Source organism: Rana temporaria, chromosome 3, assembly GCF_905171775.1.
Source record: "Rana temporaria chromosome 3, aRanTem1.1, whole genome shotgun sequence".
In the NCBI taxonomy this organism is placed as follows: Eukaryota; Metazoa; Chordata; class Amphibia; order Anura; family Ranidae; genus Rana; species Rana temporaria.
The window spans coordinates 423,080,721-423,108,555 of record NC_053491.1 but is presented as its reverse complement, the minus strand read 5'-3'; the positions used below and the strand labels follow the sequence as shown (position 1 = coordinate 423,108,555).

Genomic DNA, 27,835 nt, shown 5'->3' with positions numbered 1-27,835 from the left:
TTCTCCCTCTCAGGAATGCATGCTGAGCGACGCTGTCATTTTTTTTTTTAATTATTTGTTTTCCCGGCGCGTCTTTTTTTCACCCGTCGCAACTTTAGTGTCCCGTCGCAATCCACAAAGCCGCCCGGCGTCAATTACGTTCGCGCGATGCACGTCGGGAAAATGACGTCACACGCATGCGCAGTACGGCCGGCGCGGGAGCGCGCCTCATTTAAATTGTAAACGCCCCCCGGAGAGGAGGAACGCCTTACGACGGCGGCACTTAACTTACACGGCTTGAAATTTTTACGTAAGTGCTTTGTGGATCAGGCACTTAGGTAAAAACTTTAAGTCAGTGTAACTTAACTGCTGAAAGTTAAGTTACGCCGCCTGGCTGAGGATTTGGCCCTATGTCTCTATACCCTGTAAACAGTCATTTCAGTAAAAACATTTTTTTCCTTTACAACTCCTTAAATTGTCCATTCACTGTCAGGCTTGTGACATGAGATAGTACAAGGAGCCGTCATAATGTACAAAAGGTGTTAACCCCTTGTAACTAATCACATTTTATATTGTCATATCACTTATAAAACCGTTGGTGCTAAGCCTTTCTGCATTTGCATAGTACTCTTTTTCATTGCTTTATGGAATAGGGGTCCACTGGATACAAGATGTTCCAGATTTTTTAGGAAGAGTTCCTGATTTTGGAGGGAGTGTTCAAAACAGAATGACTGTGAAAAATAAAGTGATTGCATTATCAACAGTGGGGAGGGATACAAAAAGCTGTCCATTTGTTTGGGCAATTTAATGACTGCTTTAGTAAATCTTTTTAATATTTTTGGCTTCTGTCGATGGCATCGGTTTGAAATCTGAGACACTTCTGAGATCATTCAGAATTAATTGACCGGTGTGTGTGACTTGACTTGACCTCCTTCTGAATTGCAAGGGGGTTTTGCATTCCTATAGACTTACATGGGAATACAAAACCCACTTGATGTGAACAAAAGCCTGTTGACGCAGGCTCTTACTATGTTATTAAAGTCATGTAGATTCAGCCTATTCAGCTGTGAACAGAAATCAGAGTCATTCTAGAGATTTGTGCCATAACATGTTCTAGGGCATGCGCACAAAAGAGCAAAGCATAGGGGTTCAGTGTGTCGTTTTTTTTTTTTTGCCTCTATTCACCATTCTTTTTACGGGACTCCTAAAGTACAATGCCTTGAAAAAGTATTCATACCCCTTGAAATTTTCCACAATTTTTCATGTTACAACCAAAAACGTAAATGTGTTTTATTGGGATTTTATGGACCAACACAAAGGGCCAGATTCACAAAGAAGTTACGCTGGCGTATCTATTGATACGCCGCGTAACTTCTAGGTTGCTCCGGCGTATCTTTGTTTTGTATCCACAAAACAAGATAAGCCTGAAGCAGGGCTAGATCCGACTGGCATACGTCTTAGTACGCCGTCGGATCTAAGGTGCATATTTACGCTGACCGCTAGGTGGCGCTTCCGTAGATTTCCGCGTCGAGTATGCAAATTAGCTAGATATGCGAATCCACAAATGTACGTCCGCCCAGCGTTTTTTTTTTACGTCATTCCTGAAAGGCTTTTTTCGGCGTAACGTTACCCCTGCTCTATGAGGCGTAGCCAATGTTAAGTATGGCCGTCGTTCCCGCGTTGAATTTTGAAAATTTTACGTCGTTTGTGTAAGTCATTCGCGAATAGGGCTTTGCGTAGAATGACGTTCACGTCGTAAGCATTGGCTTGTTGCGGGTTAATTTCGAGCATGCGCACTGGGATACCACCACGGACGGCGCATGCGCCGTTAAAAAAAAATGTCATTTACGTCGGGTCAAGACGTATTAACATAAAACACGCCCCCATCTCATACATTTGAATTGCGCGCACTTACGCCGGCAAAGTTACACTACGCCGTCGTAACTTACGGCGCAAATTCTTTCAGGATACCGAAGATACGCTGTAAGTTACGGCGGTGTAGTGTATCAGAAATACGACACGCCGGACAGAAGAATGCGCCGCGCTACGTGGATCTGGCCCTAAGGTGTTACATAATTGTGAAGTGGAAGGAAAATGATAAATGGTTTTCATTTTTTTTTTACAAATAAATATGTGAAAAGTGTGGCGTGCATTTGTATTCAGCCCCCCTGAGTCACTACTTTGTAGAATCGCTGCAATTACAGCTGCAAGTCTTTTTGGGGGTGTCTTTACCAGCTTTGCACATCTAGAGAGTGAATTTTTTGTCCATTCTTCTTTGCAAAATAGCTAAAGCTCTGTCAGATTGGATGGAGAGCGTCTGTGCACAGCAATTTTCCAGTCTTGCCACAGATTCTCTGTTGGATTTAGGTCTGGACTTTGGGCCATTTTTAAAATTGGTCATTAAAAACGATTGTGTGTAGGCTCCAGAGCATTTTTCTCGACGAGAAATATGGGCAATAAAAATTTAGAACGTACTCTATTTTTTGTCATCGTTTTTCACGTCGTCGTTTTTCACGTCGTCGTGAGAAGGGAAATTTGCATAATCAGCCCAAAGGGTGGCTCCAATCGAATGGACCTTCCCCTTTATAGTGCCGTTGTACATGTTGTACGTCACCGCGCTTTGCTCGAGCATTTTTTTTCACAATCGTGTGCATGCAAGGTAGGCTTGACAAGAATCACGTAGAGAAAAACGTTGTTTTTTTCCATGACATTAAAAACGGTCGTGTGTACGCGGCATAACACATGAATATGCTTTGATGTAAACCATTCCATTGTAGCTCTGGCTGTATGTTTAGGGTCGTTGTCCTGCTGGAAGGTGAACTTCTGCCCCAGGCTCAAGTCTTTTGCAGACTCTCATGCCGCGTACACACTACCGTTTTTCATGACGAGAAAAATGCCATTTTTTAAATTGGTCGTTAAAAACGATTGTGTGTGGGCTCCAGATCATTTTTCTCGATGTGAAAAATGGCCATTAAAAATTTAAAACCTGCTCTATTTTTTCTCGTCGTTTTTCTTGTAGCGAAAAACGGTTGTGTGTAGGCTTTAACGATGGGGAAAAAACGTGCATGCCTAGAAGCAAGTTATGAGAAGGGAAATGTGCATAATCAGCCCAAAGGGGGGCGCCATTTGAATGGAACTTCCCCTTTATAGTGCCGTCATACGTGTTGTACGTCACCGTGCTTTGCTCAAGCATTTTTTATCACGACCGTGTGTATGCAAGGCAGGCTTGAGAGGAATCACGTCAAGAAAAACGTTGTTTTTTTCCATGACATGAAAAACAGTCATGTGTACGCGGCATAACAGGTTTTCTTCTAAGATTGCCCTATTTTTATCTCCATCCGTCTTCCCATCAACTCTGACCAGCTTCCGTGTCCCTGCTAAAGAAAAGCACCCCCACAACATGATGCTGCCACAACCATAAATTACACACAGGGGAATTCTATTTACTAATTAGGTGGCTTCTGAAGGCAATTGGTTCCACTAGATCAGTGGTTCTCAACCTGGGGGTCGAATGATGATTTGCCAGGGGTCACCGAATCCTGGGCTGTTCCAAAAGCCTGCACCGCTCTCCCAGCCTTTTTGCCCACTCAGCCTCTTCGCAGGCGCTCATTCAGTTCATGGCATGGCTGGGGGGCAGAGACTAGAGGTCAGCTGACTGGCGATGAATGTGAAGTGGGAGGGGCTGAAGGAGACCCTAATCTCCTGATTTCGGCAAAGGTGTCACTGCTACGAGACACCACAAAGGAGTTTTAATATTGTACAAGTGGAAGGAACTCGGGGAGCTCTAAATGTTAATGGGTTAGGGGCGCAAATTACTTGTCTTGCCTTGGGAGCTCACAACCCACGCTATGAAAATAATTTTACTGTTAGGGGTCCCCACAACTTGGGAAATTTTATCAAGGGGTCACGGCACTAGGAAGGTTGAGAACCACTGCACTAGATTTTAGTTAGGGGGTATATGAGTAAAGGGGGCTGACTATTAATGCAGGCCAAACTTTTCAGATATTTATTTGTTAAAAAAATGGAAAACTAATTATCACTTTCCTTCTACTTCACAATTTTGTGCCACTTTGTGTTGGTCTATCACATAAAATCCTAATAAAATACATTTACGTTTTTGGTTGTAACATGACAAAATGTGGAACATTTCAAGGGGTATGGATACTACACTGTAGCTTTCCAGCAAAACCCAAATAGAATAACTGTTCTAATTCTAATAATATTGAATAAAATTATACCAGCGCAATTTTTTTTTAATAATTAGTTAATAAACCGCTGCTGAACACTCAAGGCAAATTTACAAAAAAAATCCCAGGCAATAATAGTACAAAGAATAGTGCAGCACTAAATATCACAATTAATACATCTCCTCATTCGAAAAATCAATACAAGATATTGTAAGGGGTTAGCTCGGTAGCGGGGGGGGGGGTGTGACCCCCTGGATGGGTTCACTACACACTGAACGATACAGAGAAACAGCCGAAGACGGTTGAAAACAAAGAATTTGGTTTATTCTTCCATCTTGCTGGAAACAATTGCAAGCATCCAAACAGCATAAACAAAATCAAACATAAAATAAACCCTGGCCACTTGGGGCGTCTACCTTCACCACACAGGAACCTATCTATGGAGTCTGGCACAGCCTACTGCTGAGCAGACACTGCTGGTCATACAGCAGCAAAACAAATAGTCTTTTTGATTTTTATCACACAGAAAAATCAACATCACCTCACCTCTTCAGAAGTATTTCTGTTCACTGCTCTCCTTCACTAAAAAAGCCTCAGGATGCAGCAATCAGTAGTAATCCTCTGGATTACTTATAGAGGCCTTAATTGCCTCATTCTGAACAGCTGAAGTTTTCCAACGCCCTTAAATCTATCTGGCTGCTTCTGCAGCCGATGCCTGATAATAATTGGTGTATTGTCTAAACAAGGCAGAAATGTATCTCCCGTCTGTGACAACACCCACAGATTTACCTGACTTCCTGTCACAATATATTTATTGGAAAGGAAAAATCATAAAAAGTTCATATAGAAATCAGGATTCCAAAAAGTGACAATGTGCATCAATGAAGACTAAAAATCAGTGACAGAAGTGTGACCTCCACCAAAAGACACTCTTTGCCGCTCACCTCAATGATAGGACCCCTGAGTCAACAAATGGTCAAAAAAGCTTTCCCTTACGGGCAAAATCGTGGAGAGTAGTGACGAATCTCTTCAGAGTTCAAAGCACATGGATCACCACATCAGCTCATATACAGGGGGTCGCAATATAAGATCATCAGTGTCCCAATATCCCGGTATATGCAAAAAACAAAAAAGGGAAATATCTAGTGCTCTCTGCTGGCATGTATTTAATATGATAAAATGAAGAATCACAGTTACATACAAGGCAATTCCATTATGTGCCAGCAAATAAAGTGTTCGGTCACATAAAACCACATGGAGTCAGCATGAGGAGATGGCCGTGGGTGACGTCAATCCCTCTCGCACGCATATCGTCCCAAGGAGCAGGACTTTATCAGTAAGATTGATCATGGGGTCATGTTTTGGCTTAGGCTGCAACCTAAAACCTTAAATGGGAGAGATTTTGTAAGAGAAAAATTGTCTTGTTGAAGAGTTTTAATGGCAGAAAGTTTGGATTTGCTCCATGTGATATAAGACTTGAGTGCAGCAGGGACCATACTGAACAAAGCTGTTTTTTACCAACTATTTCAACAAAGTCTGACTTCACGTCTTTAGCATAGCTGCGGTGTCGTGACCTATTCAGTGTGGTCATGTTGTTCTAGGCCCTCAGATGTTTTTTTCAGCCCAATATATCAAACAGGTTCTTTCTAAATTGATGCAGTCACTGTGGGCCAGATCCAGAGAGAATTACATCCGCGCAGCGTATCAGAGATACGCTATGCCGCCGTACCTTACCTGCCGGAATTTCGAATCCTCAACGATTTCGCGCCGTAAGTTACGACGGCGTAGTGTATTTCTGGCGGCGAAATTCAAATCAGCGATTAGGGGGCGTGATTCATTTAAATGAAGCGCGTCCCCGCACCGAATGAACTGCGCATGCGTCGTCCCAAAATTTCCCGCCGTGCATTGCGCTAAATGACGTCGCTAGGAATTTTTTATTTTTTTTTTAACTTAGACGTGAGTTACGTCCATCCCTATTCACGGACGACTTACGCAAAAAAAAAAATTCAAATTTCGACGCGGGAACGACGGCCATACTTAACATGGCAAGTCTATCTATACGCCGCAAAATACCAGCTTTACCTATACGCCGGAAAAAACAGACTACAGACGACGTTAGAAAATGCGACGCTAATTTGCATACCCGACGCGGAAAACGACGCAAACTCCACCCAGCGGGCGCCGAAGTATTGCAGCCGTACAAAGCCGTACGCCTGTCGGATCTAACCCAGAAGCCGTCGTATCTTGGTTTGAGGATTCAAACTAAAGATACGACGCGGGAAATTTGAAAGTACACCCGCGTACTTGCTCTGTGGATTTGCCCCTGTGTCACACATAGGTAATAATAGAGGACTTTTTTTCAACAATACATCTTAATTGCAATTTTTTAAATAACAATACCGATCGCCATTTACTTTTAGTCATTTATAACCAACATAGTTACATTGGTTCATAAAGATTTTTGCATAATGCCACGTACAAACGATCAGAAATTCCAACAAGAAAACCGTACATTTTCTTCCGACGGAATGTTGGCTCAAACTTGTGTTGCATACACACGGTCACACAAAATTCCGACCATCAATAACGCGGTGACGTACAACACTACAACAAGCCAAGAAAAATGATTCCGAACATGCCTTAAATTGATTCTGAGCATGTGTGTTTTTTTGTGCATCAGAATTGCATACAGACAATCGGAATTTCCGACAAGAACTTTTCTTGACGGAAAAATTGAGAACCAGCTCTCTCCTACACACGGTCGGAATTTCGGACCAAAAGCTCACATCAAACTTTTCTCGTCGGAAATTCCGATCGTGTGTACGCGGCATAAGAGTATAATACTTGTTAACCTGTACCAGTCTACCCCTAATGCGTTCAAGCTGTGGGCGTGGACAGGCCTCCAAGTAAACTAGAAATTTCATTACAAAAAACAAAAACAAAATTTGCTAATTAGATTAATAAAGTGGGTCCTAGATGGTAAACTACATCGAAAATATGCACATACAGTATATGACTTAGTGGTATTTTAAACTAGGGATAATGTACAAATTGCACTCTTTTAAGTACCGTATTTATCGGGGTATTGTGCGCTCCGGCAGATTGCGCGCACCCCTAATGTGGACCTGCATTCCTGTAAAAAAAAACATTTTAGTACTTACAGTTTTGGTGTCTTGCGCGGCGTCCATCAGCGGCCTCGTCGGGTCCGGGGTCCGTCTGCGGCTCCGATGGTGTCCTCCTCGTCGGGTCCGTCCGCGGCTTCGGTGGTGTCCTCCTCGTCGGGTCCGTCTGCGGCTTCGGTGGTGTCCTCCTCGTTGAGTCCGGCGTCCATCTGCAGCTTCGGTGGTGTCCTCCCGGCTTCTCCCGCGCTGTCTCCCCGTCTAATTAGATTAATAAAGTGGGTCCTAGATGGTAAACTACATCGAAAATATGCACATACAGTATATGACTTAGTGGTATTTTAAACTTAGGGATAATGTACAAATTGCACTCTTTTATGTACCGTATTTATCGGGGTATTGCGCGCTCCGGCAGATTGCGCGCACCCCTAATGTGGACCCGCATTCCTGTAAAAAAAAACATTTTAGTACTTACAGTTTTGGTGTCTTGCGCGGCGTCCATCGGCGGCCTCGTCGGGTCTGGCGTCCGTCTGCGGCTTCGATAGTGTCCTCCTTGTCGGGTCCATTCACGGCTTCGGTGGTGTCCTCCTCGTCGGGTCTGTCTGCGGCTTCGGTGGTGTCCTCCTCGTTGAGTCCGGCGTCCATCTGCAGCTTCGGTGGTGTCCTCCTCGTTGAGTCCGGCGTCCATCTGCAGCTTCGGTGGTGTCGATAAATTGCTCGTGCTCACGCTCTGTGATGTTTATGCGTGAGCACGAGTGAAGCCGAGCCTGGCCGAATGTAGCCGAGTGTACTGCACTCGGTATATGTCGGCACAGGCATTCAAACTGAGCGCGGGAATCGGGTATCGGCGTATATCGCGCACCCACGATTTTCCCCTTATTTTAGGGGAAAAAAGTGCGCGGTATACGCCGATAAATACGGTAGTTGAATGCTCTAGGATAAGATAACCATGTACTCCAATTCCTTTTTAATGTGTTAGTGGAGTAGTTTCTGTAAGCAAGCATAAGTTTGTACTGAGCTTGGATATTTAGTCTGGCTATAGCAGTCGATAAGTTGGGTGCGTCCCTGGATTTCCAGAGGCTGGTTATAGTGAGCCCTGCTGCTATTAGTGTGTGAATTACTATTGTTCTAAATATTTTAGGGTATGTGTCCAAATGTAGACCTAGTAAGGCTGTTAAGTTTAGTTAGGTTTTCCGTAAGATCCGGTATAAAGGAGGCTATTGAAATCGAGAAGATTTTTACAGCTCCATAATATGTGCAGAAGGTTATTGGAGGACTTTTTTTTTCAATGAACAACTTTGCAGGCAACACAATATCTATAGCTTTGTACAGTAGTCTCACTCACATCACACGTTCTACACTTAAAGGGGAGGTTCACCCTATAAAAAATGTCTAAAACTACATCCAGCCCAGTTCTGCATATAAAATGACACTGACCTTTTTATTTTTTTGCCGTACATAGCGTTTAGCCTTAGAATTCACCGCGGCTTCCGGGTAGGGAAGCCCGCCGGAGTGGGCATTCCTATTGACATGCCAATTGATTGACATGCTAAACGACGGCGCACACAGCGCGTCACGACTTCCCGAAGGAAGCTCGGGTCGGCTCGGCTCTATTCGGCGCCTGTGAATAGGCAGTTTGGCTCTTCTGCTTGATTCTGAGCATGCATGTTTTTTTTGCTCGTTGGATAATGCATACAGACGAGCGGATTTTCCAATAGGAATTTTTTCCATCGAAAAAATAGAGAACCTGCTCTCAATCTTTTGTTGGCGGAAATTCCGACAGCATAAGTCAGATGGAGCATACACACGGTCAGAATTTCCGACCAAAAGCTCACATCGGACTTTTCTTGTCGGAATTTCCGGCATTAGAGTTCTGTTCCTCTACAAACAGACACAGTTTCACTTTACATACTGGTACACAAATCATTGCATCCTAGCAGTCTGTATTTCATCCCTCGGCTCTTTCACAGCTCGCTTGTCTCTAGTCACGTCTCTTCTCTTGGGAGTGACTGGTGCCTAGAGGAGTTGCTCACTGTTTCCAATCCTCTTTATCATGACTTATTCTCCAACAAATGGCCTACATCTATAGCAAGGGCATTATTTAACTTTAGTCAAAGCTGTCCAGGTTATTTTTATTTGAAGTCTCCCATATCTGCATACGCAGTTTGTCTGTGCCTCACTATTGGTCAGCAATTTAGCTCATTGTTGTGATGAATTAATAAAAGCATACAAGAGAACCTTGGGTGTCGAAGCCTGCAGTTTAGCAGCTGTAAAATAAATAAAAATTGAATTTTTTTTTTTGTTTTGTTTTTTTAAATACCTTTGCATTTAAGTCTACAGCCAGCTGTGATTGACAGCAAAAATACAAAGGGGCAGATTCACGTAGAATTGCATGGGCGCAGCGTATGTGAGATACGCTACGCCGCTGTAACTTACTTTTTGTAGCTTCGAATCCAGAAAGAATTTGCGCTGTAAGTTACGGCGGCGTAGTGTATCTCTAGCGGCGTAACGGCGTGTAATTCAAATCGGCGAGTAGGGGGCGTGTTTCATTTAAATGAAGCGCGTCCCCCGCGCCGAACGAACTGCGTATGCTCCGTTCCTAAATTTCACGCCGTGCATTGCGCTAAATGACGTCGCAAGGGCGTCATTTTCTTGACGTGGACGTAAATTACATCCAACCCGATTCACGGACAACTTACGCAAACAAAATAAAAAAATTTAAAATGATACGCGAGAACGACGGCCATACTTAACATTGCGTACGCCACCAAATAGCAGCTTTAACTATACGCCGAAAAAAGCCGACTAGAGACGACGTAAAAAAATGCGACGGCCGCTCGTACGTTCGTGGATCGTCGGAAATAGCTAATTTGCATACTCGACGCGGAAAACGACGGGAACGCCACCCAGCGGACGCCGAAGAATTGCATCTAAGATCCGAAGGCGTACGAAGACGTACGCCTGTCGGATCTAACCCAGATGCCGTCGTATCTTGTTTTGAGGATTCAAAACAAAGATACGACGCGGGAAATTTGAAAGTACGCCGGTGTATCACTAGATACGCCGGCGTACTCTCTTTGTGGATCTGCCCCAAAGATTTTGCTACTTGCAACCAGGACAAGATTTTGTAATGGGGATTCCCATATTTCTCATGTTTCCTAGTTCAAATTATAGGTTTCGCTGGCAGTGATCTTAGGTTTACTTCACTTGGGAGTTTGATAAAGGCCAACACATCTAATGCCGCATACACACGATCGAAAATTCCGACAAGAAAAGTTCGATGTGAGATTTGGTCGGAAATTCCGACCGTGTGTAGGTTACATCTGACTTTTTCTGTCAGAATTTTTAGGAGCTGGTTCTCAAATTTTCAGACGGGAAAAGTTCTTGTCGGAACTTCCGATCATCTGTATGCAATTCTGATGCACAAAAAAAACATGCATGCTCTAAATCAATTCTATGCATGCTCGGAATCATTGAACTTCATTGAACTTCATTTTTCCCAGCTCGTCATAGTGTTGTACGTCACTGCGTTCTTGACGGTGGGAAATTTGTGTGACCGTATGTATGCAACACAAGTTTGAGCCAAAATTCCATCGGAAAAAAATCCATGGTTTTCTAGTCGGAATTTCCGATCGTGTGTACGCGGCATTAGAGCTTGTGTGGATGAGCAAAATCAGTGTGAGAGAAAAATCAGAGATCGGGAACAGCAGCAGATGACATATAAGCGCGAATCGTCTCTCATCAAACTTCCACTAACACGAGATTAGCAGAAGGAGCCCAAAGGGTGGCGCACTTGGTATTGAACTTCCCTTTTCTAGTGCCGTCGTACGTGTTGTACGTGACCGCGTTCTTGGCAATCGGAATTTCCGACAACACTTGTGCGACCGTGTGTATGCAAGACAAGTTCGAGCCAACATCCATCGGAAAAAAAACACGGTTTTGTTGTCGAAATGTCCGATCGGCTGTATGTGGCATAAAGGTGTGGGGGTACATTCCTTTTTATTAACAAAACTTGAACTGATCACGGCATGACAGTAAAACCAGAATCTGCAATCATGGCATTTCTCCATCAAGATGCCAGACCTGGAATGGTCTATCTCAATACAGTATCTACTGAACACAAGCAGGTAAGGTTCTGCATAACATTTGCCAATATTCCTGCAATACATATAGTTGACATTGGGAGGATTGACTGGTTTCACTGTGTTAGCAAAAGCTTCAGATTGGATAGTCATCAGGATATCCCAAAACTAGTCCGAAGGATGTGGTATTGTAAGTGCTACTACAGAACCTCTGTAGGCTACTGAGGCTCATCCATGTCTGTTTATTGGCAATAACAGAGGACGCTCACCTAATTTAAAATGTGGTAATTATGCTGAAGGAAATGTGGTAGAAAGGTTTTTATACATAAGACCACTTTTGACAAAAGTATTTTTTCTCTGTGCATATTAATTGTCTGTTCCCTGCAGAATGGGCTCAACGCCCTGCACCTCTCCAGTAAAGAGGGCCATCTCAAACTGGTCAGTGAGCTGCTGCACAAGGAGATTGTGTTGGAGACTACCACCAAGGTAAGAGCGACACAACAATCCTTTCTCTGGTTTTCTCTACAAAGTAGTTCACTGTCTTCTTCTGTGCATTTTCCACATCTCCTATGATTTCTTTCTTTGTATGCATGTGTTACTGTCTCATCAATGTCCACTCAACAGTCTCTACAGCAGTGGTTCTCAACCTGGGGGTCGGGACCCCCTCGGGGGTCAAATGACGATTTGCCAGGGGTCACCGAATCCTGGGCTGTTCCTGAAGCCGGCACCGCTCTCCCAGCTTTTTTGCGGCCGCCAGCAGGGCTGTCCCTGGAGCCCGTGGCCGCCTAGCTGGGCTGTTCCTGGAGTCCGCGGCTGCCCACAATTACTTGTCTTGCCTTGGGTGCTGACAACCCACGCTAAGAAGATTTTAGGCCGGGTACTCACGACCAAACAAGTACGATGAAAGCGGTCCGTCGGACCGTTTTCACCGTACATGCCTGCCAGAGGGCTTCTGTACGATGGTTGTACACACCATCGTACAGAAGTCCGCGCGTAAACAATACGCGGGGCGTGTCCGTGTCGTCGCCGCGGCGATGACGCGGCGACGTGGGCGGGCCTGCCATTTAAAGGCTTCCACGCATGCGTCGAAGTCATTCGACGCATGCGAGGGACGGCGGGCGCTCGGACATGTACGGTAGGTCTGTACTGACGACCATACATGTCCGAGCGGGCAGGATTCCAGCGGACGGTTTTAAAACACGTCCAGGAATATTTGTCCGCTGGGAAAAGGCCCGGCGGGCAAATGTTTGCTGGAATTCGGCCCGCTCGCGCCTACACACGACCAAACATGTATGCTGAAACTGGTCCGCGGACCAGTTTCAGCATACATGTTTGCTCGTGTGTACCGGGCCTTACTGTTAGGGGTTCCCACAACTGGGGAAATTTTATCAAGGGGTCACGGCACTAGAAAGGTTGAGAACCACTGCTCTACAGGATCATATTAATCAAAGTGTTAATGACCTGACCCATGTACTTCTACTGGGAGAGGGCAACAGCAAAGCACCATCGCTGTGCAGTACTGTAGTAGGAAGCAAAGCCGGTATATGTAACAGGAAAATATGGCTGGCCCACATGCGCAACATTGAGATTATGTTCTCTCTCTCTCTCTATATATAATTTTTACAAAAAGTATTGGAACGCCTGTCTTTACATGCACATGAACTTTGATGGCTTCCCAGTCTTCGTCTGTAGGGTTCAATATTAAGTTGTCCCACCCTTTGCAGCTATAACAGCTTTAACTCTTCTGGGAAGGCTTTTCACAAGGTTTAGGAGTGCATCTATGAGAATGTTTGACCATTCTTCTAGAAGCGCAATAGTGTTATAAAGGATATTTTCCTGGCTTATTCTGCCCTGGTGATTTTATCACGGTAGTCCAGGGATTATGTAGAACTGCACTTTGTTGACCTAATTGTATATCAGCCACTATCGTTGCTCTATTTAACAATTTGTTTAATATAATTTGTATGGGTTTTTAGATATCTTGTTGACAATTTACCTTCTTACAGTGCCTGAATAACACTTTTTGGGCTGGTAAAGTCCCACCAAGGGGGATCTTTTCCTATAGTTCTAATTTTGGCATGTGGGCCCAATTTACGGATCAATCTCTACCTGCATTTTTCTAAATTCTTGCTTTGTGCACTGATCCAAATCATTTGGTGGAGCAGAGATTATCGTGTGGGGTTGTTCTTCAAAGGTTGGGCTTGGCCCCTAAGTTCCAGTGAAGGGAACTCTTAAGGTGTCAGAATACCAAGACATTTTGGACAATTTCAGGCTCCCAACTTTGTGGGAACAGTTTGGGGATGACCCCTTTCTGTGTGACTGCGCGCCAGTGCACAAAGCAAGGTCTATAAAGACATGGATGAGTGAGTTTGGGGTGAAGGAACTTGACTTGACTGCGCAGAGTCCTGACCTCAACCTGATAGAGCTCTTTTGGAATGAATTAGAGCGGCGACTGCGAGCCAGGCCTTCTTAAACAGATCAGTACATGACCTCACAAATGCGCTTCTAAAAGAATGATCAAACATTCCCAAAGACACACTCCTATACTTGTGGACACCCTTCTTAGAAGAGTTTAAGCTGTTATAGTTGTATATATATATATATTATATATATATATATATATATTATATATATATATATACACAGTACATACACACAGAGCCTAAAATACTGTGAAAGATTATAGTTTTCTATGGCTTATAGTTAATAACTGAGGTTGGGTTCACACTGCAGCACGCTGCGGGTCACAGCAGGAGTCCAGTGCGTCTCCATTAACTGTTTCAGGTCAGATTTTAGCCCAAATTTTGGGCTGAATTCGTACCTGAAACGAACTAGAAGACGCACTGGACTCCTGTGCAATTCGCACTGGACCCACTGCAGAGATGTGCCGGTCACAATCTCCTGCTATTTCTTTTTTTGAAATATTGTAATTTATTCAATAGTATAGTATACAGGGAGTGCAGAATTATTAGGCAAATGAGTATTTTGACCACATCATCCTCTTTATGCATGTTGTCTTACTCCAAGCTGTATAGGCTCGAAAGCCTACTACCAATTAAGCATATTAGGTGATGTGCATCTCTGTAATGAGAAGGTGTGTGGTCTAATGACATCAACACCCTATATCAGGTGTGCATAATTATTAGGCAACTTCCTTTCCTTTGGCAAAATGGGTCAAAAGAAGGACTTGACAGGCTCAGAAAAGTCAAAAATAGTGAGATATCTTGCAGAGGGATGCAGCACTCTTAAAATTGCAAAGCTTCTGAAGCGTGATCATCAAACAATCAAGCGTTTCATTCAAAATAGTCAACAGGGTCGCAAGAAGCGTGTGGAAAAACCAAGGCGCAAAATAACTGCCCATGAACTGAGAAAAGTCAAGCGTGCAGCTGCCAAGATGCCACTTGCCACCAGTTTGGCCATATTTCAGAGCTGCAACATCACTGGAGTGCCCAAAAGCACAAGGTGTGCAATACTCAGAGACATGGCCAAGGTAAGAAAGGCTGAAAGACGACCACCACTGAACAAGACACACACACTGAAACGTCAAGACTGGGCCAAGAAATATCTCAAGAATGATTTTTCTAAGGTTTTATGGACTGATGAAATGAGAGTGAGTCTTGATGGGCCAGATGGATGGGCCCGTGGCTGGATTGGTAAAGGGCAGAGAGCTCCAGTCCGACGCCAGCAAGGTGGAGGTGGAGTACTGGTTTGGGCTGGTGGTATCAAAGATGAGCTTGTGGGGCCTTTTCGGGTTGAGGATGGAGTCAAGCTCAACTCCCAGTCCTACTGCCAGTTTCTGGAAGACACCTTCTTCAAGCAGTGGTACAGGAAGAAGTCTTCATCCTTCAAGAAAAACATGATTTTCATGCAGGACAATGCTCCATCACACGCGTCCAAGTACTCCACAGCGTGGCTGGCAAGAAAGGGTATAAAAGAAGAAAAACTAATGACATGGCCTCCTTGTTCACCTGATCTGAACCCCATTGAGAACCTGTGGTCCATCATCAAATGTGAGATTTACAAGGAGGGAAAACAGTACACCTCTCTGAACAGCGTCTGGGAGGCTGTGGTTGCTGCTGCACGCAATGTTGATGGTGAACAGATCAAAACACTGACAGAATCCATGGATGTCAGGCTTTTGAGTGTCCTTGCAAAGAAAGGTGGCTATATTGGTCACTGATTTGTTTTTGTTTTGTTTTTGAATGTCAGAAATGTATATTTGTGAATGTTGAGATGTTATATTGGTTTCACTGGTAAAAATAAATAATTGAAATGGGTATATATTTGTTTTTTGTTAAATTGCCTAATAATTATGCACAGTAATAGTCACCTGCACACACAGATATCCCCCTAAAATAGCTAAAACTAAAAACAAACTAAAAACTACTTCCAAAAATATTCAGCTTTGATATTAATGAGTTTTTTGGGTTCATTGAGAACATGGTTGTTGTTCAATAATAAAATTAATCCTCAAAAATACAACTTGCCTAATAATTCTGCACTCCCTGTAGATGTCACTTCTGGAGCTGTTTGACTCTCTTAATTTTGCAGTTATTTGAATGCAACAGGTCCTGTTGAGCTACATTTCCATGCATTGCCTAAATAGATATGACTCAGCCTTTGACTACATTTTATGTTCAAAGGGCATTCAAATACAAAAGACAGCATATGACAGCAACATCAGTCTACACAGACCCTTATACTACACTCATTATTTTCAATCTAATTGGTAGTTATAGTGTAATACAGAAAGTTTTTCTTTTTCAGACATTTTGATAAATGAGATCAATGTCTTCTTTGTTATTCATGTTATTGATCAATGTTGTCATTTTGGTTATATAGAAGGGTAACACGGCCTTGCACATTGCTGCTTTGGCTGGTCAATTGGATGTGGTGCGGGAGCTTGTCAACTATGGGGCCAACGTCAACAGTCAGTCACAGGTAAACAGACTATATTGTTTATGTTATACATGAAAAAGAATGCTCTACGGTGCTATCCAATTTACTAGAAATAAAAATTAAGTTTAGTATTAATATTGCTATCTTTGTCAATGGATAAAGAATATAGACACTATTATCCAAAACAGAAATATAGATAATTTAAGATATACACACTACTTACTGCTTACTGTATATACTCGAGTATAAGCCAAGTTTTTCAGCAATTTTTTTTGTGCTGAAAATGCCCCCCTCGGCTCATACTCGAGTCACCATTTTGCGTCTGATCTCCTGGACTTTGGGGATCCGGTACCGGCTACCACTCTTCCTCTTTCCTCTACAAGTGTGCAAAGTTTGTTGTCCGGGGGACGCACGGCCCGGGGAGCACCGATTTTTCAAAGCCGGGCACCCCTTCCATAGACTCCCATGTTAAACGTCAGTCTAGTCATGGACACAGTGAGGCATGGGCACAGTGAGGCATGGACACAGTGAGGCATGCACATGGACACAGTGAGGCACAGTGAGGCATGCACATGGACACCCTAGGGTTATACTCGAGTCAATACATTTTCCCATTTTTTTGTGGTAAAATTAGGTGCCTCGGCTTATATTCGGGTCGGCTTATACTTGAGTATATACGGTACTTGCTATATGTACATATCCATCGTATTAATTATCTATACTGGTATATTTTGTGTATGATGTTCTAACCAATTGTAAAAAGGCTCAATTCACAAAGCCAACACATCGGATAAGGATCATAATTTTCAAAAAAGTAAGTTTTATCAGCTGAGTCTGGTGAGATTTGAATGTTACATGGCTAAAATAAATATTCTTCTACTTTTTTTTTAAAGCTTTGTTAATTGAGCCTTTAAAGCCTAGCTCCAAGTTTAATTTAGCTTTAAATAGTTTGTTTGGACCAAGATGGCCCTAAGGAACTGTCCATTTCACCGATACATGTGCTTACTGTGAGTACTCTGTAAACTGTACGAGTAGGTAGCATGATCTATATACAGTATACAGTGCTGTGTTCCGGTAGTGGGGCAGAGACTTTCTGTCCCATTCCCCGAACAAAATCGAGTCGGGCTAAGCGCTGGTCAGCCATTCACAGAAAGCCTTATGTTTGTTTGAATGAATACTAGACTTTCTCTGATTGGCTGAGGTGCAGAGTGGGGTAGAAAAGTGTCCTGTAGAGATGCCACATGACCTTTGCGCTTCTGTTTCCTGTTTGCAGAAAGGCTTTACCCCATTGTATATGGCGGCGCAAGAGAACCATCTCCCCGTGGTCAAATTCCTCTTGGAGAATGGAGCCAATCAGAACCTAGCTACTGAGGTCAGTGCTTTCTAAATGCTCAAGAAAAGAGGAGATTGGCTGATAGTGAAATTTGACATAAATGTGCAGGTTTGGATTTACTTGTCCATGTGTTTGAGACAAGAATTGTAAGGTATATGGCATTTTGTTTCCCAGAGTACCCATCTCCTTAATTTTCTAACCTGTGATGAAAAAATTACAAATTAAACATGACTGGTTTCCATGGGGTAACATTCTTCTTATTTTGAACAATGTACACTTTAATACAATGCATGAGGCCTCATGGTGCAATTATTTAATTAATAAGGCAGAAGCTCATTAGTTACAATCAGGCAATAATGGGACAAGGCTTGCTCTAATGCAATTGTGAATTTTATTCCCACTAATTAGTACAGCTTGTATGTTCCGCATGACATACTTCTGCAGCTGTGAGCCACTTAAGGGTCAGTTCACAAAAATACATGTGATATTGGCATTTTGCTGCATTATTTGTTGTTTTTTATGATCAAAAGCATCATTTCTAGTTTTGCTAAATGTTTTATGACGTTGATCAATTTACCAAATACAATGCAACCTGCAAAGATTAGAGCACACGTTTTTTGCACATTAAAATGCTGCTACCTTTTGGCTGGAATGTTTTGGTGAAATGTCTATTGAGGAGAATGCAAAAATGGAGCCATTTAAGGTTTAGTTAAAACACAATTTATATGGGATAAAGGGATAAGATTTATATTTTAATCTAAGTTATATGACATTTTAGCTTAAAGGACAGGCTCAAAAACACTGCCCATCCTTCCCAGTCCACTAAATTGAACTAATGTTGGATTCCCTAAACCCCCTTCTAGAGTTTTAGCTCAAGACTGTAAACCCCAGATGTAGATATGCACCTGGGGGGGCTGTTTTTCCCTTTTTTTTTATTTTATTCATTTAACTTGTACTGTAAACTGTCTGTAACTATTGTTTTAACTTACAAAATAATTCTTAAAATCGACCCCTATGCCCTTTGTACACATCTTAGGTCAGTGTATTAGCAGCTTCAGGACCAATATCAAATTCAGTACTTCGATGCCCTTCTCATAGGTTCTGCGCATACGATACAATTCCTTATAAAGCACCCTCTGGTGTATAATGTTAGGTGTGCATAGTTTGTTAGTGTAGGTACATTAGCCTGGCTGAGAGCCAGACTGGGTTTAATCTGGGTCAGAGTAAGTAGCTCAGGGAGGCTGGATCACTCATTAGGCAGCACCTCTGGAACCCCCCCCCCTACTTGCATAAGAACGGGAGGGAGGTTGGGAGGAGCTGCCTGGAGTATTGAAGAGAGCCCCAGCAATCCTCAGCAAATGGGCTAGCAGAGGGTAGGCTCCTCTTAAATACTCAGGCTCATGCCAGTAAGGACAGCAAAGTCGAGTGGAAACTGGAGATGGAGTGCTCAGGAGGCCGTCAATGGCTCTTGAGTGTAATCCCCTAGTCTGAGGGGGGGGTGACCTCGGGCCTGGGGCTCAGGTGCTAGAGGGATCCTGTTACAACACATGGAGGAGACCTGTCTAGAGGCATGGGTGCAAGAGTGAGGACATCAGGAGCCAGCGCGCACATCCAGGAGGTCTCCAAGAGAAGTCAGCCAGGTGGGCTGGTGAGTGTGCAGTCTGGAAGGTCTGTGGGATGTAGCCAAGAGGGCTAGTGAAAGGGGCTGCTGCAGCTAGCAGGCTGGCAGAGCCCGAAGAGGTGGTGCTGGGACCAGTGACCATGGGTGCAGTGAAAGTGCTAGTGGTGTCATCCAATCATTTTCAAGGATAGGGGCCCGCGGTCTCTGCCTGTGAAGGGCCTTTGCTTTAGACTTTTCTAAGCTGACACCACTGAGGATCTGCAAGCAAGTTTGTGCAGGAGGCAAAAGAGGAGTGTATAAAGACTGTATATAGTTGAAGTGTCCCTGAAGAGGTCTTTGCTGATAAATCAAGTGGGCATCCCATAAACATCCTATTCGCAACCAAGTTTGTTAACCCCTAAACAAAACATAAAAACAAAGTTTCCAGTCTCAAGTGTGCCTCTGGAAATTCAAATGGGAAATAGCAGAAGTTTAGGCATGTTGATAAGAGTGGGAGGAGGACAGTGTTAAGGGACAGGCATAGTGGCAGCCTTGCAGTAAAATTCTGTCCCAGGCATCAACTCTTTACTTGACAATGTGTTCTCGGGTTTGGGGGGAATATGGCATGATTACTGCTGCGAATGTGTGATACGCCGTATTGCTAGAAATAATTTCCCCGAAATGCAAACGGTACTGAAGCCTCATACGTCGCTCATCAGCTTATCTTAATTACGTAATCAACTGATATAGTACAAAAAAACTGCGCTATCCTACTAAACCAACAATAAATAAGAAATAGATAAAAAAAAAAAGATAAAAAAAGGCTGCAGTTAGGTGGGATAAACACAGAATAAATAGACAGAAAAAACTGCGCCAGCAATATTGAACCAACAACCGGAATAGTTGGGGTGATGAAAAATAAGTCATAATGATCCCAAAGTGCACTGTGGTGGTGGTGACGTCACTGAGCCCACACACGAGCCTAGCACCTTCATTATTGGAAGAAGTTCTGTTTGGGGTTCCTGTGTTCCAATCCTGTGGACGGAGACCACGGCCGGGCATTGTGTTAACGCTGGTTAAGCTTGCCCTTCTGGTAAGCGGCTTTCCACTAGGTGGCGGGCTCTCACGTTTTCCAAGATTCACAGTGGTGGCATTTGTCATGTTTATGGATACATATTGAGACCTATCCATTGCACTTTGGGTCATTATTTATTATTTTTCATCACCCCAACTATTCCGGTTGTTGGTTCAATATTGCTGGCGCAGTTTTTTCTGTCTAGCCAATCAACTGATATATTAGATCAGGGATCCTTAAACTACGGCCCTCCAGCTGTTGCGGAACTACACATCCCATGAGGCATTGTAAAACTCTGAAATTCACAGACATGACTAGGCATGATGGGAATTGTAGTTCCTGAACAACTGGAGGGCCATAGTTTGAAGATCCATGTATTAGATGGAAACCAGACGCCATCTTGGAAAAGTACAATTTTAAAATTCAGCTATACAAACACTATTTATTGCTAACAAACTAAATAAAGGGAGACAAAACCAGTTCCATTCCTGTTTCCCCTATAATAACTATGGGGGAAAAAGAAGGGGACGTGTGGAATAGGTTGACCTTGTGCTCGGTGCTTTGGTCTTCTTGACAGAGAAGACCAAAGCCTGTCAATGCTGACTTCTTTTAAACTGTTAAGCCGCGTACACACGATCAGTCCATCCGATGAGAACGGTCTGATGGACCGTTTTCATCGGTTAACCGATGAAGCTGACTGATGGTCCGTCACGCCTACACACCATCGGTTAAAAAAACGATTGTGTCAGAACACGGTGACGTAAAACACAACGACGTACTGAAAAAAATGAAGTTCAATGCTTCCAAGCATGTGTCGACTTGATTCTGAGCATGTGTGGATTTTTAACCGATGGTTGTGCCTACTAATAATCGGTTTTGACCTATCGGTTAGGAATCCATCGGTTAAATTTAAAGCAAGTTTGCTTTTTTTTAACCGATGGTTAAATAACCTATGGGGCCCACACACGATCGGTTTTGACCGATGAAAACGGTCCATCAGACCGTTGTCCTCTGTTTAACCTATCGTGTGTACGAGGCCTTAGTTGAATGATCCAGTGGCTTCAACATTTTCTGAGTCACTGGCCCAGAACAGATATGCAGGAAGTGAAGTAAGCGGATCAGCGACTTAAAAAGTATTGGAGTCAATGGAACACTATGAGAACCAGGCTACTAGCATTTTCAAAATGAGGCCAGCAATGACACAACTGTCATGGCAGGTTTCCCTTAAGGGTTGGGGACATTATCGTTACATATCTAATTACATTTTTATTGTTAAAATGGCTGATGAAACAGCACCGTAATATTTGTTTATATAAAAAATATTGCCCTCCTAGGATAGTTCCCAAAAGGTATTAATAATATTCATAGAAAAGGCTCTCCTGTGCACCTGTCACTTTAATAAAAGCGTGTAACCTAAACTGCCTTATCATGAAAAATGTGACTCTAAAAGACGTTTTTATTTATTTTTCTATTTTTATTTCTGCACTTTGACATGCAGTTTACTTAACGCAGCAAAACAAGTCAATATCATTAATTTCCATTGTCTTAATGCCCTTGACACCATCTGAGCCCATACAGATCTGTGGCTCTCAGCAAAAAGGCAACGTGTCATAGTCTACAGGCCAAGGTGACATGAGAATGGAACACGCCCTAATATCGATCATACTGTGGAAATGTGCTAGGATATTCAATGGGATGTATTTGGAATTTAGCTTTATATTACATAATTTCAGTGTTATACACACCTTATATGTGTACATGTTGTGACAGACTCACCTGGGACAGAGGCTTTTTAAAAAATCTCCCTTTTTTTTTTACATAACAGAACATCTTCCTAAATGCTTGTAGCTCCCTCAAATGCCAAGGCCTATAGTCGGTAGGCAAGAGGCTAGCATTCAGTCCCCTCCAAAAGACTCTGTCCTGGGTGAGTCTATACACATGTGTCCACCCAAAACTAAAATAAAAATCGACATCTTCATTTAAACTGCAAGTTTCAACATTCTTGTCCTTAAAAGTTGTAATATATATATATATATATATATATATATATATATATATATATATATATATATACAGTGGGTAAAATAAGTATTGTCCATAACAACCCATGCAATCCATGCATACAAAGAAACCAAAACAAATAAGTTTAGAAACTAAGTTATGTGTATTAAAATGGACTGAGTATTGAACACTTGAAGAAAGGGTGGTGCAAAAAGGCATGGAAAGCAAAGACGCCAGCCTAAATCTATCAGTAATTAAAAAGCAATCCTGCCCCTTGTCAGTGCAAATTAATATCAGCTGGTTCAGTCACAACTGATGGCCTATAAAAACGTGTCTCGTTACCAAGGTGTCACACAAGATACATCTCATGATGGGTAAAAGCAAAAAACCTTCACAAACTTAGTGCTGCAAAATATACTGATGGCATTGGTTACAGAAGGATTTCTAAACTTCTGAATGTTCCAGTGAGCACTGTTGGAGCCATAATCCAGAAGTGGAAAGAACTTAATTCCACCATAAACCGGCCACGACCAGGTGCTCCTTGCAAAATTTCTGACACAGGATAATAATAATTATTAGAAGAGTTATCCAAGAGCCAAGGACCACTTGTGGAGAGCTTCAGAAAGACACGGAATTTGCAGGTACAATTGTTTCAAAGACAACAATAAATAATGCACTCAACCGCCATGGCCTGTATGCGCGCTCCATTGCTAAAGAAAAAGCATGTTGAAGCTCATTAAATTTTACAATTAGACAAGCCTGGGAAATACTGGGAGAATATAGTCTGCTCAGATAAGACCAAAATTTAACTCTTTGGATGCCATTATTATACACACCATGTTTGGAGGTCAATTGGCACATCACCCCAAAAACACCCCCCATACCAACAGTGAAGTTTAGAGGTGGGGACATCATGGTGTGGGGCTGTTTTTCAGCATACGGTACTGGCAAACTTTATGTCATTGAAGGAAGGATGAATGGAAAAAATTTACCAAGACATTGTTGGTAAAAATCTGCTGCCATCTGGCAGGATGATGAACATGAAACGAGGGTGGACATTTCAGAAAGACAATGATCTCCAACACAAAGCCAAGGAAACTCAATTGGTTTCAAAGAAAGAAAAAAAAGCTGCTAGAACGGCCCAGCCAATCACCTGACTTGAATCCAATAAAAAATCTATGGAAAGAACTAAAAATCGGAGTTCATAGAAGAGGCCCACAGAACCTTCAAGATTTGAAGACTGTTTGTGTGAAAGAATAGGCCAAAAATCACACCTGAGGAATGCATGCGACTAGTTTCTCCATACAGGAGGCGTCTTCAAGCTCTCATTACCAACAAAAGGATTTTGTACAAAGTATTAAATTAATTTCAGTTAGCGTGTTCAACACTTTTTCCCTGTGTCATTCCATTTTATTACACATAACTTCATTTCGGAACTTATTTGCGTTGGTGTCTATGTACAGTATATATCCTTAAATGGTTCCTTTCATGTTTACTTTACCAGACACTCCATGGTTAATCCCAGCCAGGCGGTAGCTGCATTTTAATATTCAGAAACCCTTTGTGAATTGACTTTACATGCAAAAAAATGGGCACAATTAACCCCTAAAGAAACCATTGAAGCGGAAGTAAACCCGGTATTTAAAAAAAAAACCCTGCAAGAGAAAGGCATAATGAGCTAGTTGGTCCCTTCCGTGTATCGCCACTTCGGCACTGTGACTGGCCGGAGCGGCGATGACGTCACTCCCGCGCATGCGCACGGGACGGCACGAGCCCATGCATGCGCGCGGGACCGGCATAATCCCGGCATGATTCCATTCATGAAGCCGGCCCACTTGTGTGCCTGCACCATTGTCTATGGCGCGCATGTGCCGCAGACATCGGTGCCCGTTTTTGGGTAAATATCTCCTTAACCATGTAGGTTAAGGAGATATTTCTTGCACCTACAGGTAAGCCTTAATCTAGACCTACCTGTAGGTGCAAGTTGTGTGGTTGGGTTTACAACCACTTTAAATGCAGCGAAATGTGTAGGGTTATGGTTGATGACTTTACATTGTAAGAGGTACTGCAAAATATTTGAAATATTATTTTGAAATAAAGAGAACAGTCGAAAAGAAATAAGAAATTGTCAAGAGAAAAAGAAAGGTTATGTGAGTATTGTCATAAAAGTAAGAGCGAGATAAGGAAGAAAGAGGATTATTTTGAATATAGAGAGAAGGGGAATAAAGAGCTATATAACAGAGGGGTGTTTACAACAAAATAATTAAATGAGCGATAGATTCTATTGAGGTATCTTCTCCCAAATGGTCACGAGGGTATGAGTTTATTTATTTTTTAGCACAAATTCATATATTATAAAGATGATTTTTTATCTTATTATCCAAGACTGACAAATTTTTCTGCTAGCTTTTTTACAGTTTTCGTTTCTAGATATTTTTTATTAAAAAATATTTTTAACAGTTTAAACAGTATACTCAAGTCAATATATAAGGTAACACCATACAAAGGTTAAATGGCAGATAGGCATTGAGGATATCCAGAAGAGTAATATAGCTTTGTTAATTCAGACATAACATTAGACTGTTAGAGGAAGTCTACAATAGGAATGTATGTAGCTAAGGGGGTATGGCAACGAGGGGGAAAATAGATAGAAGGGGCAAAAGGGTATGGTAGGGGTATCTGAGGGTGTGGGTAGCTTATACGGGGGTTAAGGGGCAAGCTGATTAGCTTTGGTGAATTAGAGGGATAGAGGAAGCATGCAGTCACTTGCATAAACGTGAGATGAAATATTCCATATGTCAGGGTTTCTAGCCATCCCTAGCAATTTTCTGGCACACCAGGGCATACAGTTAATGGCATTGTATTAGCTTGTGGGGTTTTGGTGTTTCGTGATTCTTGGAGTTGCATTTATAGCATTTCTTGCCATTGGCCTCTGCGTGTCATTCAGCAAAAAAGGCTAGAGTAAAGTGGCAGCTCACAAATTGCTTCTGCCTAAAGGATGTGTGACCTATATTCACAGAGACAGAGTGGAGGACATAGCAAGATTTCAGACTTGTCTCATACAAATGGGTCAATGACCTTTTAAACGGTATCCTTGTACGATGCCTCCTGGACTTTTTCTTTTTTTTACTCCAATAGGGGAATTTGATACAAAAAGACAGTAAAACAAACAGTAAATTCCTTGTTCATCAAGGGAATTTGCAACTCTGGAGATGTTGCATGTATGCAAATATGCTTAAAAATTGGCTGTAGGACTTCTTCACTTTGAACTGGCACATCCAGTGGCATCTTGTAGAATGTCATGGTCTGAGGGAGCCACTAATAGGGTTTTCTGTGTCTCATCTTTGGTTTCTATTTTTCTTTAGAGAAAATTCCCAAAAGCCTCATACACACGACTGGTTTTCCCGGCAGGAAAACTGCCAGGAGAGCATTTAGCCGGAAATCCAGGCCTTGTGTCAGCTATGACTAAGCACTAGTTCCAGTGCGAAAAGCGTCAGCAGCCAGGTTTTGTTTTATTTTTTGCTGTGACTTGTAGTGCTGTCCTTCTTTTAATAAAGGCTAAAAAAAATTCAGAGTGCGGCTGTCCAGAGACATCTTTTGTTCCTGCTTTGCCGAGTGCATTGCCTGCACCTGAGTTATCTGCCAAGGTGGATTTTCATTTGGGTTTCCACCTGGAGCGGCTACTCCCTCTTTCCTTGTGTATGCTCCCTAGCAGTTTTCCCGAAAGGAAAACTGCCCAGGGAACATAGAGAACCTGCTCCCTGTTTTCCTGTCAGGATTCCCGGCAGAGTGTTTCCTGCCGAAAAATCTGTATGCTTACCTGTTCCATTCGAAACCCGCGCATTCTCCATAAGAGTGTGCATGTGTGGTAGCATACAAGTTTAGTGTGGGGTGTAGCAAGATGGCGGCGACGGTATTGAATGTGATGAGCGCTGGCTCGTCGTAGTCAATGACGTCACCGCGTTCTTGCCATTTTCGTCCCATGCTATTGATTGGTTTATCCAATTGTTGGCCTTCTACTCTCCTTACTGGGATTTTTGATTGCTATTATATAATAGGTGAGGTGTGGAGTGGAAACACTTATTGTTGAGTTGGAACACCAGATCCTCAAGATAAAGGGAAACAGAGCCAGGATCCATAGCAGAGAAATCTTGCCATTTGAGTCTTTAAGTTATATAAGAAGGCAGCAGATCACTCATGAGACCTACGACATCCTTAACTTCCTTTTTCTTCGTTATTAACAAGAATCATACATTCTAACAGGGATCTCTTCTTTCTCAAAACCTTCCACAGGACGGCTTTACCCCATTGGCCGTAGCTCTGCAGCAAGGTCATGAGAACGTTGTGGCTTACCTCATCAGCTATGGGATGAAAGGAAAGGTCCGACTGCCAGCTCTGCATATTGCAGCTCGAAACGATGACACCCGAACCGCCGCTGTCCTGCTTCAGAATGACCCCAACGCAGATGTATTGTCAAAGGTCAGTTTGTACTGCTATGCAGCTGCCAGTCATTTTTTTTGCATGGTTGAAGTAATAATGTGTTTTTTTTTTGTTTCTTCCTTTCTTTGCTTGGTTACTCAATCACTAAAATCTCATAAATTCTTCAACACAGCAATTGCATATGTTAGGCCAGCCATACATGGCTGAACCAGCCGAGAGTTGAACCGTTAATGTGAGCAGGCTGAATTTACCCAGTTGATTTGTTTCCTTGGGAGAGTGCATGTGATTAGCAGAGGGCCAATTAGAACTGTCCAGACAGAGGGTCAGGGGTCCTGCATCCTTATAGGATAATCAGGGGAGAATGAAAACACCTCTTACAAGCTTTAACCAGACACTGATAGAAGTCACAAGATTGCTCTAACTGCTGATGAGAAAACGGATTTAGCAGTTTATATTTACAAAAATAATTGTATTTACGTGTCTGTGTACTGTGGGAGACCAGATATAGTGAATGCAGGGTCCTGGATTTAGAGTGCTTTCACACTGAAAGAGCCCGGGCATCGGCGGTTGAAAAAGGGTTAAAAGCACCCGCAAAACGCTGCTGCCGGTGCACTGTCGGTGGTTTGGCAGCGCTGCCCATTGATTTCAGGGGCGCTTTAGGAGTGGTGCATACACCGCTCCTACAGCGCTGAAAAGAAGCTGCTTGCAGGACTTTTTTTTTTGCCCTGCCAGCGCAGTACCCCAGTGTGAAAGGCTTTGACACTGGGATTGCAGCTGAGGCTTTTTAATGCGCTTTACAGGCGCTATTTTTAGAGCTAAAGTGCCTGAAAAACGCCACCAGTGTGAAAAGGGTCTAAGTAACACTTTAATTGTGATGCAGCAGCTGTAAGGATACAGAACACCTGTGCATCTCTCTGTGGGTAAAACAGACTTTCATAGTCATACGCTATAGTATACGCTAGAGATTAGGCTGATTTTCTCAATAGAATCTCAGGGCCAGATTCACAAAAGGGATACGACGGCGTATCTGCTGATACACCGTCGTATCCCTGTTTCTATCTATGCGACTGATTCATAGAATCAGTTACGCATAGATATCCCTAAGATCCGACAGGTGTAA

General features: G+C 42.8%; 1 protein-coding gene across 10 annotated transcripts in view; it reads left to right on the top strand.

Moving 5' to 3' along the window:
- Positions 1-27,835, top strand: part of ANK1 (ankyrin 1) — a 373,803-nt gene that overhangs the window by 208,208 nt on the left and 137,760 nt on the right. For all 10 annotated transcript variants that reach the window (XM_040346192.1, XM_040346197.1, XM_040346201.1 and 7 more), the window contains exons 3-6: positions 11,755-11,853; positions 16,210-16,308; positions 17,540-17,638; positions 26,569-26,754. In XM_040346192.1, coding sequence (XP_040202126.1) covers positions 11,755-11,853; positions 16,210-16,308; positions 17,540-17,638; positions 26,569-26,754 — 483 coding nt within the window. The remainder of the gene's footprint in view (positions 1-11,754; positions 11,854-16,209; positions 16,309-17,539; positions 17,639-26,568; positions 26,755-27,835) is intronic.